General features: G+C 38.7%; 1 protein-coding gene across 26 annotated transcripts in view; it reads right to left on the minus strand.

Annotated features, from left to right (window-relative positions):
• NCKAP5 (NCK associated protein 5) overlaps positions 1 to 19066 on the minus strand; it is a 1249968-nt gene that overhangs the window by 91588 nt on the left and 1139314 nt on the right. For 25 of the 26 annotated variants that reach the window (XM_054699647.1, XM_054699644.1, XM_054699660.1 and 22 more), the window contains 3 exons: positions 11804 to 15573; positions 10909 to 11086; positions 3688 to 3763 (listed from right to left, as the gene is read on the minus strand). In XM_054699647.1, coding sequence (XP_054555622.1) covers positions 3688 to 3763; positions 10909 to 11086; positions 11804 to 15573 — 4024 coding nt within the window. The remainder of the gene's footprint in view (positions 1 to 3687; positions 3764 to 10908; positions 11087 to 11803; positions 15574 to 19066) is intronic. The other variant, XM_054699665.1, reaches the window with a different exon arrangement.

The raw sequence follows: 19066 nt of genomic DNA on the forward strand, positions 1-19066 counted from the left end.
ACTCATCCCTCCTAATACTGCTTTTGATGATGTCCATTATCTGAACTAGGATTGAAATTCTTGTCTTTTCTCCCTTGCCCTATAATTTGCTCAAACTAGTGATCTGAGGTACTGAAATATTGGCATCTAGGAATTCCTCATTATTAGAGGTAAAGTTGTTCTTGAGTCCTTGCAAAAGATGACCTAAAAGGATATTCATTTAATTAATTACTCCACTGAGATGAATTAGTTTGCCAGATTAGTTTGTTGAAATATTGGAGTTGACAAGGAATAAGGAAATGAAACACCTTGGGAACATGGAAGCAAAATAGTGTATGGTCTGGTAAATCATAGTACTCATAGAGCATCTATTGTCCCCTTAATATGTTAACTGCTGGCTAATGCTAGTTCGTGGAGGAGTAGAAGAAAAAAGACAACAGAAAGATCCTATAGAGTCCTGCCCTTCTCCTGGCAGCTAAAGATAGCTATATTCTCATGGCCTAACCATGTCCTCGGTCATGCTCTCCTCTGGTGGTAGGAGCTAACAAAAGGTTATTTGGGAAGAGGCTAGAAATATATTCAATCAATGAAAGAGAGTAAACAGATTTAATTTGACCATGGGGTACTATGACATTTGCCCATTGAGCTATTGAACAGACTGTTCTCTGTAAAGCTTTGCATTTATGAAAACAGATATATCATTCAGTTCAGGACAGTCTTGTCTTCTTGTACATCATTCAGTTCTGCTTGGCTTCTTCCTCAAACTCTTCAAAAGACATTTTATACTCTATAGAAATTTCCAAATCCTAATCCCCCGTCCCCATTTAAGAATTATTTTTGATGCTATCACTGGCTGATGTTTTTAATATGAGACAATGGTATCTGAGTCCATAGAGTTCATTTAATCTTATTAGATTATTGATATAATATAGAGGGTAAGTCTATTACAATTAAATAACAGCAAAGAATAATTAGAACATAGTGGTTGTGATCATCATGTTATTACTTCCATTAGGCTAAGCTAGTCATTTGCTTGTTTATTGACATGGAAGTCTGACAGTTGTTAGGGAAATTTTAAAGAACAAAATTGAGTTGTATTATTTTACTTAATCCATGAACCTAGAATTTCAACACAGAATATACACTCAGTAACATGTCTTGTAATTAACTCATAACATTTTGATTAAACCAACATGATTATCCTTAACTACCGAAATGCAAGCATTCATATTCACAAATTCCCTGATTGTTCTTTGTCAAAGACATTAGCTGACATTGGGTTGGAAGAACACATTTAGATACGCTCAGTTGCTGTGATTGAAATTGGTCTATGATTATAAAATACTGGGAGGATACTTAGTTTAGATAAAATGAAGAATATTGGGATTATCAGGGTGCTAAACTATATATTCTTAGTCATTCTGTGGAATGAAAATATGTGATCACCACTTGAATTGTGGATTCTTATTTATTCTTGAAATGGATGCCTTTTTTAAAAGGTCTGTGACATAAGACTGGCTACCCAAGAAACATTCTCAACTGTATTCTTTCTGCTACCTCATGTGATAGAGGCTGGCAAGCAATATACTTTCCCAGCATCCTCTGAAGTTAGAACTGCTTTATGAGCTGGTTCTTACTGAAGACATGTAAGGTAAAGTCAACAGTAGAAATTCTAGAGAAACTTTTACTATTTCATTTACTCTGTACCTTGAAAGCAGATGGAATGCCTGGAGTGGTGGGAATCAATTTACAACCAGGAGACCAGCATGAGTCAAAAAGCCAGGGATTTAGACACATTATTGAGTTGCTACCCACTTTTCGAGTTTACCTTCCTCTAGATTTTTAATTATAAAAGAGGATGACTCCATTACTGCATTAATGGCAGGTTAGCTTTGGTTATTGTTATTACTTGTAGTCAATAGCAAATTGTAAGTTAGTTCACCACCACTTTGAGCAGTTGATGCTAATATTATATGAAGATCTAGTCAGTTCTCTGTCAAAAACATGCTCCACATTTACTTCCACGAGAATATTTAAAGCAGCACTTCCCAAAAGAAACTGATGTGTTGATGGAAATGTTCACATAGACCAGATAGAATGTATGGCCATTGAAAACTTGAGATGTCACTAATGATATTGAAGAACTGAAGGTTTAATTTCATATCATTATAGCTAATTTAAATTGAACCTGAAATAGCCATATGTGGCTACTGGCTATAAGTCAAACAGTGCAGATCTAAGGAATTGCTAGTCACTTTAAAAAATACTTAAATTACAGCAGTTCACATGAAAAAAAATTCAGCCTCTCACTTTTATATATGTTACTTTATAGGTCCAAGAACACCTCATTATGGAAAAATCATGACTCAGTAGTACTTTGCATAGCGTCATGTTTGAAGGTTGTGAAACAATATTTAACTTGCATGTTAACTAACTTCACAGACCTGATACCACTTTAAGCATTTTACATTGACAACTACAATAAAGGATGTCTTTTTGGATAATAATAATCTTATTCAGACTATGCTCATTCAGCTGTTTGCTAAGACTTCTGTATTACCAATTACAAATAAAAAGAATAATAATAGTGTCCCAGGCACATTAAGCTGTGGGTGTACAATAACTCTCTGAGATAACCTGTAAATTACAGTTTGCAGAAGACTGCCACATGTGCGAGGAAATCAGCACAAAGGCACCAATATGGTGCTAAGAGTGGCAAGAGGCTGCAAGATGGCAGCTCCAGAGATGCCAGTGAATGGCCAGAAGCAGTGAATACTGATAGTACAGAAATCAGAAATGTGTGGAGCTGACATATCCTGGAATGCAGTATTCGAAAATACCTGCTACTCCCAAATATGATTTGAAGAAATGATTCCATCATGCCTTGGTGTTCTGTGTAAAACAAATAATCAATATGTTTACCCTCACGGCTATTTTTAGAGCCCGAGCAACAGCTAATTCTCTAAGTGTCTAAGGTGGCCCAACCCTGTTAAAATGATCATTTCTTTTTCTCCTGACCAGGATCACTTTCTTAGATAGCTACTCCATCACTAGTTACCTCTTGGCTGCTGGAATTAGATCTGTAAAGTGCCTTTGTGTTGGGAACCTGAGATCCTTCAGTCTAGGGTTATGCATAACTTTAAGAAGTAGCCTACAAGCCTAATTTATTTCAGAGACAGGACTATCTATAAATAGGGATCTAACAGAAATGCTGAAGAAAATACGTTGAAGATTTTGGCAAGCAATATATACTTAATCAATTTGGTTCCATGTGCAATGCATTCATTTTTAAAGATAATCAGTTTAAGAAGGACACCTAACCTATTTTTAACCAATACTAGTTGCAAATATTGCTTCTTGGCATATTTATAGAAACTAGATTGATTCAATGTTGATTTTATCCAGAGAGAAAATATTTACATTCAGAGTTACACTTTCATTTCATATTGACAAGTACTCACTCCTCATCAGTTTGTATCACATCCCTTTGCGAAGAACACCTATGTTTTCTTCATAGGTGCTACTATGACCCATTTCTTTTATGATTACTTTCAATGTCTACAATGAGAAATTAGATAACTATGTGTGAACATTTAAGAACTAGTCCTTATAGAGGGAAACATAAGAGTTGGTCTTTCAAGCACCAAGCCTGAAAGGTTGAATATAGAAAATCTCTCAGTTAAAGAGGTATCAAGAATGAACTTTTACCTATCATGTGGCTCTGAAATGAGGAATCTGCAATTGTGTCTTCATCCTCTTGCAGGTTTTCATGTGTGTCTTTTATCTGTAGCAACAAGAAAGTAATGTCAGCTCTTATTTATTATACTAAGTAGATCATTCATAATCCTCAGAATGATACATTCCATAATTAACATGTGGGTATGCGGATATGTGTATTCTTACACATTTTTTTCATTCCATTTTTCCTTACTCTATCATTTGACTTTGTTACAAGTTTCAATTACAAAAGCATATTAAGAAAAAAATTAACCCCAGCTCTAAAAGCAGGGATTTACAGGGTAATAATAAAGTCAGTAACACAGATGTGTTAGGAAAAATTTAAGTCTACGGAAATACCATTCCTCCAGAGTCAGTGATTTCCATCACAAGCCATTTAAATAAGGATAAAGAAATACATTTGAGGGCCTCCCCGGTGGCGCAGCGGTTGAGCGCTGGGTTGCGAAGCTGCCCGCAGCCTCTGCAGCGCCGGTTCGATCCCCGGCTGCTCCCCAGTCACCAGAGGAGGGTCCCACATGGCGCGCAGACCTCTCCTGCCGCCCGCTGCTCCCCTCAGCAGTGTACTTCAGTCCTTCTGCCTGCTCTGTTCCCCGCTCTGGCTCTGGTGAATTCTCTCACCCTCCCACGATTCTGACTGTACCCAGTGCTTGTATAAATAAATAAAAATAAATCTTAAAAAAAAAATACATTTGATTGTGATTCTTTCCTAGAATATAACTCTCTAAGAAAATGTCTCTTTTTTTGTTCTTTCCTCAAATGAAACATGAGGTGACTTGTGTGTGCTCAGTGAACTAGAGCAGTAACACATTTATCTAGATTTTTCAGGTCAAAAATAGTCCCTTTATATTTCAGCTGGAATACCCAGATGCTGAATAAGGACAAATAGAACCCTTGAGAAAAGCTAATAAAGTCACAGTATTTTACAAGTGAGAATTCTGAGAGCCAGTAAGTTTCCTTCAACATGAGTAGCAACACTGAAATTAAAACCCATGTCCACTACCTTCCAGGCTAGCAGCAGCAGCAACAGCAATATCATCAATAATACCAACACATACACTTAATGCTATGGAGCAGGTGCTGTTCAAACTCTTCCTGCCTGTGGTCCTATAATCCTCACAACAAAGTTAGGAGATAGGTGCTAATGTGAGCTCCATTTCTTAAATTTATTATTTAACTTATTTTTTTGATTTGTTTATTTAAAGTTTAATGAAAAATATTTTTTCAATGAAGTATAGAAATCATTCAGTGAAGAGCACATATTCATATAAAATATTTCTAGTCCCCAGAAAGCTGCCTTTTGCCCATTTTCTTATAACACTCCCAAGGTTAATTGCTACTCTCACTGCTGTCATCATAAATATAGTTTGCTTGTTTTCAAATTTCATGTAAATGGAGTCATATACTGCATACTTTTCTGGATTTCTTTCATTCAACCTCAAGTGTGAAAGATTGATTTATGTTGTGAAGTATGGTAGTAATATGTTCTTTTTATTGCTGTGTAATATTCTGTAAATGAATATTCCATAATATACTTATTTATTCTCTTGTTGATGGGGTGATGCTAAGTAAAATAAGTCAGAAGGAAAAAGATAAATATTGGATGGTTTCACTTATATGTGGAATACAGAAAAAACAATCAAAGGGGCACACAGGGCAAGACCTGAAAGCTGACCATAGGTCTGAGGCATCCATGAGGGAAGGGGATGCAGAAAGACATATGGTGCATAATGACACTGAGTTAGAGTTAGCTCCTACTTTTTAACCTCCTATTTTTCATATTTAATGGAATTTATTTATATTTATATTTTATTTTATTTATTTATATTATTTATTTATATTTATATTTATATATTTATTATATTATCATATTATTTATTTATATTATTTATATTTATATTTTATTTATATTTATATTTTATGATTACAGCTACAATATTAGAATGTAAGTGGAGCTTAATCTGTACATGCAGGTTGCCAGAAGATGGCAAATTCAGGAGAGTATGTAGATGGAGACATGAACCCACAAGGAGAGAGGACTTAAGGAATCAATCTCTAGAGGCCATGCTCCATTACTTTTTTCCACATAAGCTGTCTGCTCCTTGGGGCATGTCCCTATTGTTAGCAAGAAAATTAAGAAAGTGGAAAGAAATGCTCTTATCAACAAGTTCTGTTTCTAGTATTGCACATTTACAGATGGCAGAGAAAATGCTGAGAGCATCAATAAGGTTAATGTGTTACTACCTTCCAAAGTTTACCTAGCACAGTGATCTGTGCGTGATAAACTACCAGAAGAGCCACTATGGAAAGGGTCCCTTAAGCACCTGAATTTCTGTTAACAAACCAAGAGAAACTTTCTACCCTTATTTATAGAAAAACCAGGAAAATTTTTATATTTTTAACCCACATCACCTCTTTTGGCAACATGTTCCATGTTTTTCTTCACCTGTTCATACAATAGTATTGTCTTTAGGATTTCCTAAATTGACCCATTTTAAACTTGATGGGTGCCCTGTTAACCAGTTGGAACATGGGTGAATCATCACTTCCATTAGTTCTATGAAATTCTAAACTAAATCGAATCATCAGAACAAGATTCTCATCTTACAGATAAAAAAGGACTCAGAGAGGGCTAATGATCTGCTCAAGGTCACACAGGAATTGTTTTTTATATTACATTACTTTTGTTGAAGTAACATTACATTATAACATTATTAAGTTTCCGGGTTTTAGTTAGAGTGGGTCCAACTGACTCCTATTCACTGATGGAATGCAAATTTTCAGACTGTGCCAAACTGTTTTGCAGACAAACCTTGCCAAGAACTTCTGTAATTTTCTGTCTGGCAGTTAGATATGTAGGTAGTGTCCTCAATATACATAAACTATGCTTGTATTTAAGAGGAGCAAACATTTTGTGTGTGTGTGTGTGTGTGTGTGTGTGTGTGTGTGTGTAACTGCCTTCCTTCCCTTTTTAACCACTACTTTTCTCCAAGTATTGTGGGTAATAAAGGACATGAAAGCCATAGTGCAGTGTTTCCTATCAGCTCCCTGTCAGAACCATTCTAGGGCTTCATGTACTTAATCGTAAATGCCAAAATGGCCCTTGGTTATTGGAGTTATCGGAGGAACTGGGTTTGTAGACGAGGCCCCTAGTTTTTTTCAGGTCTCCTGGGCTAATAACCCTTGAAGCAGGATGGGAAGAGCTGCAAAAACAAGAAGTTTGGCAGAATTTGACTCAGGACAGACTCATGGTTAGAAAGCTAGAATTTTCTCAACCATTACTCTACCAAGGATAGACACAAACCAATGTCAGCAATGTCCCATTTGCTAAGAAGTAGACAACAACAATGGGTTGTTTTTGGTTGAAGTCTGTTGTCAATATGTTGAGCATCATAATGGTCCAGTTCTCTCCCATATTAATTGAGGTCACATTGGGTTACAACACAGTACACCTCTAATTCTTGTTCATCTTTTGGGCTCTGCAGTTGTAGCCAAGTGCCAGGTAGTATTGACCAGCTACAACAGGTAACCTTTACATGTCACTCTACCCATTTATTCTGTCTATTAGCTCCTAACATTAGGAAAGAGTTAACAACAAACAAGGGAGGAAAAAGAGAAAATAATTCACCAATGACCAACATACATACATCGATTTTAGGATTAAACTTAATATTTGAGGACACTCTTCATTTGGAGTTACATACATAATTCTTCCCTGAATCATCCTAGCATTTTTTTTTTTTTTTGGTCAAAGTTCACTAAAAAGGGAAAGGACCTAACAAACTGAAGTGAGACAAGGATGTGATCCTTGGAGGGAGGAAGATCACTCCTGGAAGGCATTACCTTTAGAAAAGAGTTAGTCACTTGGAAAACTTTGCAAGAGGAAGGCAACATACACATATTTCTTATTAACATCAAAATGGCATTCAGAGCAGAATTGTTCAATTAAGGATATTGAAATGACAACATTTTGCAGAATTTAATAAGATGATAACAATGTATGTAATTATAGCACTATTTTATCATCACAGTACCATTTTAATGGGATGGCATTTGATGCTTTTATATTAGCATATGTGATTTTTTTTCAGACTATGTGACACTGGGTGAAGAGATCGCTCATAATTTAAGTTAAAACACCTATACTAAAATGGCCATCTCTTTCTACTGCCTGATGAAGGTATATGACATCATTAATTTTGTTAATGATTTTTATTTTGTCCAGTGATAGTTAAATAGGAGACTGGAGCTGTCTTCTTTTGAGACTTCTCAGTTCAGAAGATTATCTAAATCCACAGGAAGGAAGGACTAGCAAAGTGTAGCAAGCAGAATGCATTTCTTTCTGACTTATTTACTTAGTAAGAATGCAATCTTTCCTAGAGATGCCTCTATCTCACTGTGATTTTATATAATTTAAATAAGGTACAAAGTAACATGGCCCTTGTCTAAATTACACAAAAATTAGAGCTAAGTGGTCTATAAATTATGACATAAATGGGGACATAAGCCTCTAACTAAGGTTCTGAAAAGAGAAAAGGATTTAATTTAGCAAAGCATTAATGGGACCTCTATACGTATTTTAGAATGTATCTAACAATCCTGAATATGGATATGCAGTTACTTGTGAACTAAGTGAAAATCTGCTACATACATGGATTTGTTATACACATGGAAACAATCTTTCTATTTTTTTTATCAATAGAGAGTAATCTAATTAAAATGCTTTTGGACCTTCATAACTAAATAAAATCTTTATAAAGGACAAGGGACATTATATCTATTATTTTTAAATAGTGGATTTTTTCAGGAAAAAGTATGATGTGTAATACATGATGCACAGCTTTTGTTTTAATCCAAAATAGCTATTATAAGAATTTTTTTAACCGTTAAAAATAAGCAGATAGCAAATTTATGTTAAGCCTTAGTCAGGAAAAATTTCCTTAAACTCTGAATTTTAAAAGGCTCTTGGGTACACACAACAGTGTGCTATGGTATTAGAATGTATCTTGTTTTTTGCATCTAATCTTCTTCTTATAAAGGCTGGTAATATAATAAATAGGCTTTTCCTACTCTTCTTGTACTAGTCCCAAAGGAGACTGATAATGTCCTTTCTGAAATTAGTAATTTTAGCCCAATCTGCACCGAAGATTATGGAGATGAAACAGAAAACATTGAATTTTACATTTTTTTTTTTTTTTAAAAAGACTAGCTGGTCAACTATCCAGGTTAATATTATTCCTCTGTGTGGAAAAGTTTCCCAGCATAACTAATTTCCTTTTGCAGCTAATAGAAAAATTAGCATATTCCTATTGATTATGTATATTTGCAGTGGTTAGGGAATTTTATACTTCACAGAAAAAATAAGATTGTTTCTTGCAGATATTCTGGAAGGACCAAAGGACACTTATTACTACGTGGTAGACTGTAAATGAGAGAGGAAAAGCAGGACAAATTACTTTAGCATTAGAAAGTAATAAGAAAGTAAAAATGAAATTGTGCCAGCCAAACAGAGGGTCTTTTGTTTTTTTGGTACTTCTGTACAGTGAAGATACACCCTAAGCTGTCAGAACCATATTAAATAGGGTATAGTTAAATTGAGTGCCTCTGATAAAGGGCTCTGCTAGGCTATCAAAGTTTTAGATCAGTAGGATTGAATTTCCGGCATATTGCACATTTCCACACTTTCATTCTCTTTCCTTTCAGTGACACTACAAGGGCAGCCCTAGATATGCTTATAATTTGTGGTTTTACAATGCAGCAGGCATCTACATTTTCAAAGAAGGAATGCTACCATGGAAGCTAAGAGCAAAAACTGGGGAGAAAAAGAAAAAAACTTCTGCAAAGAACATAATCTGTGTATTATTTCCAAGAGTTCGAAAAAGACCTTATAGCTCTTCAGAGAGAAAACCTGTGTGATAAAAAAAATGAATGTGCTTTTGTTTCAAACAAAAGTAAGTCTGTAAAATTCCAAGGAACCCAAAACCCAAAAGGTAATTAAACTAATAATTAATAACTAATAGTACCAATCAGGATTATTTCTTAAATTTCCTTTACTCTTGAACTACTGCAGGAAAAAAAAAAGTACAATTAATTGATATGCTAAGTTTTTCCTAAGAAAATGGTAGCATGTACTATATCTTAAAATCTCTTTTATTAAAGTATAAAAAAATATATATATAGATGCATTCATTTTTTGTAAAGAGATTTTTTTTACTTAAATGATTAAAAATTTATAAAAAGGAACAATGGACACTATCAAATCAAATATGTAAGAACAGAAAAAGGACTATAAGGAGAGCAATTGCAATTACAAGTAATTTTAAAACAAAAATATTTTTAAACTAGCATACCCTGGGGAATTTTTTTTTAAGTCCCTTTGTTAAGGGAAATCGACTCTCTGAGGTCTGGAGCTCATGATTAAAAGGTGACATGATAGAGAATCAAATTCCAAAATGCCTCTTCTAGCTTTAATACCTTGTCTTAGTAGGAGGATTCAGTACATGTAACTTTCCAAAAACATGGTTAAATCAAATTTTAAAATAATTTTTTTTAAAGATTTATTTTATTTATACAAGAGCCAGTGTACATGCCAGATGCGTGGGAGGGTGAGAGGATTCACCAGAGACAGAGTGGGGAGCAGAACAAGCAGACTGACGAAATTCACTGCTGAGGGGAGCAGCGGGTGAGACAGGAGAGGTCTACTTGACATGTGGGTTGCTCTGAGGCTGGCGGGGATCGAACCGGCACTGCAGAAGCTGTTGACAGCTTCACAGCGCTGTACTCAACCACCTGCGCCACCAGGGAGGCCCCTTAAAATAATTTTCATTTATTTAATTAAATAGCCAATTCTCTTATACTGTTTAGCACTTTTGAATTTTTAATCACCATGTCACTCCTTTTCATGTGGCTGGAAATCATTTTCAAAACAGATTTCTGAGACAAAGGTGTGATTTGAAGAAGACTACAGCCAGCTTCTGAAAGGAGAGCTCACAGGTGGCAATCTAGGGGGAATCACGCCATTTGCAACCTGTCTGCCATCTCTTGGACAGTTGTCACCAGGATTTCTCTCTTTTTTTTTGTCTTTAACTTTCTCCTTCTTCCTGTATTCTCTATTTTCACCAGCATAGGGTAGAAAGAACCCAACCAGCCCATCTCAGAATCGTACACTTTATAACCAGACAGAGGGGCACTTACCAGGGAGGCTTTCGGGATTTCCATATCAGCTTTGGTTTTGATGCTTTTCTTGTGGTTTCCTTGAGTGCTGACAGAGCTGCTGGTGAGACAGGAGCCCTGGGAGCTGCCCTTTAACATGCTCCTGCAGGAAACATTATTTGATCCACTTTCTGTCTGTTGAGCTGCTTTCTTATCAACTCTGCAGGTAGAAAGTGATTCCTCTGATAAATTACATTGCTCTTCTTCAATCACTCTACTTTTCCCAGTCTTTTAATGTTTAAAGTAACCTCCATGTATCTCTTTGTCCTGCAACCTTTGAGTGGTAAGTGTTTCTCATGGGCCTCGATCAAATCTTCATCTGATATTCCAGCTGTGTGTCAATTTAGATTTGATAATATACTAATTAATTTTTATTTTTATGACAATTTGTAAGATTGGGGGTGGGGACAAAAATGATAACCTCTGAAGAGTGATTGCTAAGTACATTCTGGGTTAAGAGCAGCAGGAAGTGCAATTACCTCTTCAAAGTTTCTAAGTATACATTTGCTTGGTACAATCAATGAGATCGGCGTACTTTAAAATGTATGTATAATTTTCTTTCATTTCATGCCATGTGGGTACATTCATAGTTCTTAGTGTGGGATGAATTTCTATCAACCTTGATAAAACTTACTGTTCTTTAATTTCAAAGACCATTGGTTTGGTTAACAATGTAACATGGACTAAATTATCATTTTATTGCTAACTTTTATTTCATTGTTTAAGTTCTGGCTAGTGCATAAAAGACTGCTACCCTGTTGCTCTGTTTGTCTGAAAGGCATGTTTGACTGATATTTAATGTGTAGGAAGCAAACAACTCTCCCCTTTTGGTGGGGCAGCCCTCAATATTACCACCCTCCTTGTCAAAATTAGTTACCTGTTCAAAAGTTCGGTCATAAAGGTATCTTTTGTTGAACGTGTAACAGGACTGAGTCTATTTCTTGGTTCAAACTTCATCTGGTTGTAAATGTCTTGTGGTGCTCTCATATCACTTCTGCTCTGTAAGCCACTGTCTGGACCGTCTGCCAACTCCATGTCCCCGTGAAGCTCGCTGTCTGTCTCACACAGGAGCTCCGGCTTCTTTTTCTCTTTTTTCCTCTCTGATTTTAGTTGTTTGTTTCCAAACCCCAAGCCTTTTGTATCTTTTTTGTCCACTTTGGTTTTGGAGACATCCATTTTCCTGCTACTGAGAGCTGGAAGTCTACTCCTTCGAAAACCAAACCAGCTGGCAAAAGAAGGCCCCGGCTTTGGCTTTGCTTCCATAGAGCTGGACTTTGTTTGCACTTGGCCCTTCTCCACATTTTCCTGAATGCACAACATGACCTTTTCTTCAATTGTGGGTGAGAGGGGGGCTTCTGGGCTCACAGCACCAGCCCTAGTTGGAGAAATCTCTGGACACCTTCCAGAAGTTTCTGCCTTGGAGGTCCTGCTTGTTTCAAAATTGCTTGGACACTGTGTCCTCCCTGGGCTTTGCAGGGCTCGTGGGCAGTCTGTTGGAGTGAGTGGGCATCTACAGTGGTCGCTGCCTGGTTCCTCAGGGACTGCCACATTGGGGCATCCACCCTGGGTGATGGCCTGGTGTTCTTCCGTCCCAGGGGGGCCGAGGAGCTCTTCAGACTTTGGAGGAATCCTCAAAGGCAGCTTTCTTGGGCTCCCATGTTGGCTGCTGGAACTGCCTGTGCTCCCCAGAGAGCCTTGCCTGGAGGAAGAATGCCCCAAAGCCCTGCCAGCACTGGGGAGACTGTCAGGCATGGGGGCAGATGGTGTCTTATTGGGAGAGCCTTCTGTGGAGGAGCTCTGCCGGGTGAGAGAGTTGCCTCTCTCAGCAGTGTTGGTAATGATTTGAGTTCGAACTTTGCCTGGCCCTTCCGTGGCAGGTGTGCAGGGCTTATCTCCTGAGTGGGCACTGAAGCTCTGGCTACGGGCTTTGGCCCCATTCATGCCTAGAGCTGGTTTCAGGTGTGGCTTGTTACAGGAAAGGGATTTTTTCACAGACCTGTTTTCCACCCCATCTTTTCCATCAGCCCCAGGGGTACTACTTTCCAATGGCTCTGGTATTACTGTGTTCAGGGGAATCCCTTCAGCCAAATTGTCCGGTGCTTGCAAACCCAGTGGAATACTATTTCGCTCAGCACCTTTGGTCTCAAGGCGAGGTAGGTCCCCAGAGTCCACTGCCTTCAACTTGGTCGCAGCCACAGAACTCTTAGAGGCCTCATTTAAACTGTCTTTTTCCTGTTTCCCTGGTACCGTGGAACTTTTCCTGAGCAATTGGGGAGACTTCATGAGAACTTTGAGTCCAACTGGGAGGCGAGTTTTCAGTCCATTCTCATGAGTGCTCTGACAACCAGGTGGGGTGTCATGGCTTCTGGGAGATGGTGCTGACGAGGGGCTATTAACCTGAGATGATGGTGGCTCACTTATCCTTTGGAAGGAAGACTTGGGTGATGTGGAGACACTATCACTCAGCTGTCCTTTCCTTCCCGGAGGTACACTTTTAGAGGATGCTACTTCCAGTGGCTCATGGGTTGAAGGATAATTCTTAGGAGTTCGTAACCCTGTGTCTGTCTGCATGGTCCCAAGTGTTTGGTGAGATGGGGTTTTGGGGGCACTTCTCTTTGGAGAGACCTTTGGGGGTGCTGGGGTCACCATAGCAAATGAACTGGAGGGGGAATGAGCAGAACATTTGATTTGGTTCACTGTTTCTGTGGAGGGCAGAGAGTGAGGGAAGGCAGATTTTTTGAAGGCCATGGAAGGTTTCTTCCCCTGTACTTCTGCCATAGTCTGATTAGAAGAAATAACAGGAACAGAAGATCCTTTTGGAGGGGAAGACTTGAATACTGTCCTTGCTGTTTCACTGGAGACCCTGGTCTCGGGCTTGGTAGAAAAAGGTGGTGACACACAGTCGTAACTGGACCTGATGAGCAGGGAGACTGACCTGCCTGGAGGGGGAGGGGGAGAGGGTGATTTCACCCGGGGCTCTGGCCCAGAGTCAGAACATTTACCCCTTGCAGGGGCTTCTCCATCATCACTAGGCTCAGGGACGGACCTTGACAGCAGCTGTGATGTTGGAATCTGACTCTTGGGGCACTGAACCCAGTCTCTTCTGCTAGCCATTTTGGAGCCGGTAGGAAGTTGGGTGAGGTGTTTCGGAATGTGTGAATCTGGCTGCAAATCAAAGAGGGAGGCTGGGCCCTCTGTCTTCTTGAACCGTGAGAGTTTCTCAGGAGCTAAGGCTGTTGATTTTTCAAGAGACACTGGGTCACATAAAGGAATTCTCATGGTGGCTTCAGGTTCTATTATTTTTGATTTCTGAGGGGAAGACTTGCCCCTGGCAGGTATTTTTGTCAGACTGTGCTTCTGATAGCTACCAACAGGTCCTGAAGACCTAACATGACTCTTGCAAGACAAATTGCGTGTTGGTTTGGCCAGTTTTTGTCGCTGAGTATTTTGTGCCATTTTTCTAGGGCTGAAAGCTTCAACGGGTGCCTCAGCAACATTATCTAAGTCACCTTTTGGAATGTTTTTCTCAGTTTCCTCTTCAGACCTCTTTAAGAAAGTGTAGTCTCTGGCAGTAGCTTCTAACTGCAAGTGAGCAATTCCCTGAGGTAAAAATTCAGTGTTTTCTGCTTTGGGTCCAGTAGGGGTCTGATTGATGGAAATTTCATTTCTGGTAAGAGTAACAACACCAGTCTGGTGAGAGCTGAATTCAATGGGTTCACCATCTTCCGCATCAAACACTACAGTAATACATTCTTCGGAAGAAGTTCTTTTCACAACCCTTTGCTGCTTAATGAAACCAAATGTCTTTGGCCTATTCTCTAAGTGGATGGGAGCTTGCTTTTCCTCCTCATTGGGAGACCCAAGTTGAGATTTGCCAAATTCCACAAGGACACCCAGGTTCTCCATGGACTTGTCAGTGTCAGCAGTCAGTGACAAGTCTGAAGGGCTTTTCTCATCACTGCTCTCTATGTGCAACTCGTCAAGCGTTTCATTGTCATCAGTATCTGAAAGAGGGAGACTGACAGCCATGCAGCCCTGGCTGTGTGGGCCCCTCTCTCTCTGCCTCTGAGGAGTCTGCATACTTGGGTACACTTTCCTCTCCAAGGGACAGTTGCTGACACAACGGGTCAGCTTTTCAGGCCTTTCCCTGGGGTAAATTGAGGAGGTGTCTTCTAAAAAGTGTTTCCCATTCAGCTCCAGGCCAATTAGACTGTCAGAAACACTGTGGGTTAATTTACAAGCGTGCAGCCTGCAGCCCTGGTTGGATACTGCTTGAAGCCAAGCTAGGGAGGAAGAGTCTTCGTCAGCATCATCATGGGAATCTGTGTCATAAACAAATGCCTTGTGTGGCTCCTTGTAGGGGCTCCCCAGCTCAGTTGGTTTGCTGGGTACATAGTCCTTGAGGCTACTGCTCTTAATTCCTGGAGAATATATTCCTTCATTTGAGTTCATGCAATCTTTATAACCCCATTTGGTTATCACGGATGGGGGTTCAAGGAACACTTTTCGCTTTTGTAGCTTTCGTAGTCCTTCCAAAATGTGACTTTCCTTGATACGAGTTGGAGGTAGTTCATCTGTAGGACTCGCAAAGCCACTTGGGAGTGAAGAGTCAATACTTAGCCTTTTATCCCAGTTTTGTGATGACTGCTAGGAAAGAAAAGTAGATGTAAGAAAAGATTGGATCACATGAATCACAGATACATGAAAGCAAAAGTTTCTCATTGGACTTAATTTGTTTTGGCAGTTAAATATTAAACAATAAATGCAGGTATTAACTAGTGCAGGTTAATTTATTAACTAGGTAGCAAATCTCGACTTTGCCAGGTCCTAAACTAAGAAGCACAAGGCAGAAGACCCCTGTCTTCAAGGAATATAAAACTCAGCAAGGGAGAGTAAGTCAAGAGGGAAATGATAAGCATAGATACAGGTACTTTAGAAATTCAGAAAAAAAACTGTTTGGAAATTTTTTTTAAAAAAAACACAAAAATATCAAATCCACGTCATTTTGAATGATGGGTACTTTTGCCTTAATTTAAAGATGGGGGAAATGATTTGTAGGTAGAAGGAACATGACAGCAAAGACCTAAATTGGTAAGCTATGTTCCAGATACACAGAGGCAATAATCAGAAGATACTAGGACCCCACCGTACAGCGTAGATGAGAGGTAGAAGGTAAATACTGATAGAAAAGTAAATTGATTCCAGTCTTTGTTTCCTTCCTTTCTAACATTTGACAGTACTGTGACTTCATGTCCTTAATTGTTAGGCAGTATATTTATGTGAGATGTATACATGCCTATAGTAGCTAGGCATTTGCTAATAGAAACCACAGTAATGATTCACCTAACTTAGGAAAGTCAATTTCCATCCTTTATATCCCCTCAAATACTAATATTAGTATTAGTTTTGGACAAGTGACCAAGAAGACCAAAAAATGACATAGAAGAGACAATGCATTCGACATAGACATTCATATGTTTCATAGTATCAGTGACAAGAAACAGAAGGACAGATGGAAGGACAGATGGAAGGAACTAATGTTGACTAAGCATCTGTTATATACTGGCCACTTACATAGAACTATGATTTAATTTTCATAGCACCGTGGGGGAAACATTATCAGCCCAACTTTACTAGGCAGGACTGGCAATATGTTAGAGATCACACAGTTGAAGAACTGGAGAAAGGCGCTGAACTCTGTTTTTTTGAGTTCTGGCTTTTATGAATGGCTTTGTGGGAATTTGAATCCAGACTGTCTGGCTCTAAGTCAGACGTGATCTCCGTCATAGGTTTTCCCCACACCTCTACCTCTCTTGCAGAGTTTCATCACAAATGAACACTCAGAAATTTGTGGGATGTGAGTGCTGTATGACTAATGGTGAAGATCTTCAGTGAATGAATATGATGGTTTCAGATGTGTACTTTCTATCAATCTGGGCAGTTTCCACTGGCACCTCCATGCCAGCTTCCTCCCACCCCCAACCCCGCATCCCATAACTCTGTGTCCATCACCATGTGCTTATATGCTGAGGTGGAAAAGTGTCAGAAAATCCCCTTAGCATCGTCACATTTTAATAAGCCATGGATGTTTGCTTACATCTAAGATAGTTCCATAAAAATTACTCTCGCTTGTTTAATTTTTGTTCTTTGTTGGGGTTAGAAGTTGCTTCAGACAGATACTACTTGGTTTTGCTTCCCCTCCTCCCTCAGTACCATTAAAAAGCCCTTCAGAAATCAGAAGAAATTCCATTAATGAGTGTGAGTATTATATGTCGACCATGAGTGGGTTGCCACAGTTTGGTTCTATAAAATTTCCATGACCCCAATGGCCACAATCACAATAAAGAAGAGAAGCCAGCAAAAGTGTCCCACAAGAGTAGGAAAAACTCAAATTTGTTCAGCCCACAGAAGCTATGCTCAATGTTGCCCACCCACCACCTTTGCACCTTCTGAGAACCTGCCCATACTGTGGTGTGATCCATCCCAGAGCCTGCAGTTAAAATCTTCCCAGGACCCAGAATCTCTGTCCAGTGACATGAGCCACATTCCTTAATCAGTTCAACAGGATGCTATGGCATTTAATAATTTATGTAAAGTTTAGAACAATCTTGAAAGTTGAAAAAAGAAAAACAAACAAACATGAATTCCTTGTGGGAGAGACATGGGGAAGTACTGGCATTTCACATAGGTAGCTTCCTCCTTTGCTGGGAAGAGTTGGTGGGGAGCAGTGTGGCTGACTAAAAGATGCTGTTGATAAGGTAGGGGCCTGGGTTTAATGTCCATGGTCCTTTTCTGTTTCTTGACTGGACAAGAATTTTACACAATTGTTTTAAATGAAATTTTTGCTCTTAATGGGAACTTATCCATTCTAACAACTGGAGCCCCTCCAAATTTTAGGCTGATTCAAAAAGGTTGGTATAGCTGAAAAGTTATGAGTGAAAGTTCTGGAGCTAACTGCTCAGCTCTGTCACATAGTGATCATGAGACCTTGGGCTTGTTACTTAATTTCTCGGTACCTCAGGTCCCTCAGCTGTAAAACAAGGGAATAGGAAAATCTATCTAATAGGCTATCATGAGCATTAAATGGATGGACTAACACTTAAGAAGTGCTAACAATGCTGTGCAGCACAGGGAAATTATTCCCTAGTCAGATTTTTCCCTTTAGGGCAGGGTAATGCACTTTAGGCAGGTTCTCCTTTTGTATCCATACATAACAATTAAAAAAAAAAAACTGAAATACTAAAGAATCACTGGATATAGTTGAATTATAGTCACATTCAAATTGATATCATATGAGCTTGTTATGTAAGTTAGTACTCAACACGTACTTGTTACATGACAAAAACTGTAAAAGTTCCTTAAATAATACAAATTTATAATGTCTTTCCAGGACTGGGTGTAGCTTGCTTGGTCTCTAAGAACTGGGAATTTTCTCTGTGAGATGTGAGGGGTGTGCCCCATGACCATGCTAAGCCAATACCTGTTAAATCTCCAGATGACTGCCACCTAAGTGGATCTGGAGTGTTTTAAGAATCTTATCTCCCCTCTTTTAGGAAAGAAGTCCAAGGATTATTCTAATTAGAAGAATTTCAGCTAAAAAAGAAGAAAGAAAAAAAAAAAAAAGCAAGAGACTCTGAGAGGGAAAAAGGTGAAGAGTTAAGAGTGAAAATGGCTGAGCCAGGGGCATTCTAAGACAAAGAGAGGGGACATCCCTGACCATCTTCCCTGTTAAGAGCCAGCTCCCTAATGGTCATTATTAAAACTAAAATCTCCTTAAAAAAAGGAACAATTTTGATAATGCACCAATCTCTATACCTTGCATTAGGAGTCTGAATCAAGGGAATATGTTTTAAATTCAAGCTTGAAATCTTTTTCTGAGTTCTGATTCAGGGTATTACAAAGGCACACCCTCACCAATATTTTCTGGTAGTTTTATACTTTTCCTGGTTTTCATATTTCCAGCATCATAAATTAATGATACAAATGAATGATTATGGGTTTCCATTTTTGTGTACTCTTTGCTTCTCTTCAACAACAGGAAACTGTAAAGACAGGTATTCCAAATATTTGGCTTAGATAAGTGTGCAAAGATGCTTGCTCAAATCAGGAGGGAGCTACAGTTGTGAGTCCACTTTGCAGG

This window comes from Talpa occidentalis, unplaced genomic scaffold (assembly GCF_014898055.3).
Source record: "Talpa occidentalis isolate TD23 unplaced genomic scaffold, MPIMG_talOcc4v2.1 talOcc4.3, whole genome shotgun sequence".
NCBI lineage: Eukaryota > Metazoa > Chordata > Mammalia > Eulipotyphla > Talpidae > Talpa > Talpa occidentalis.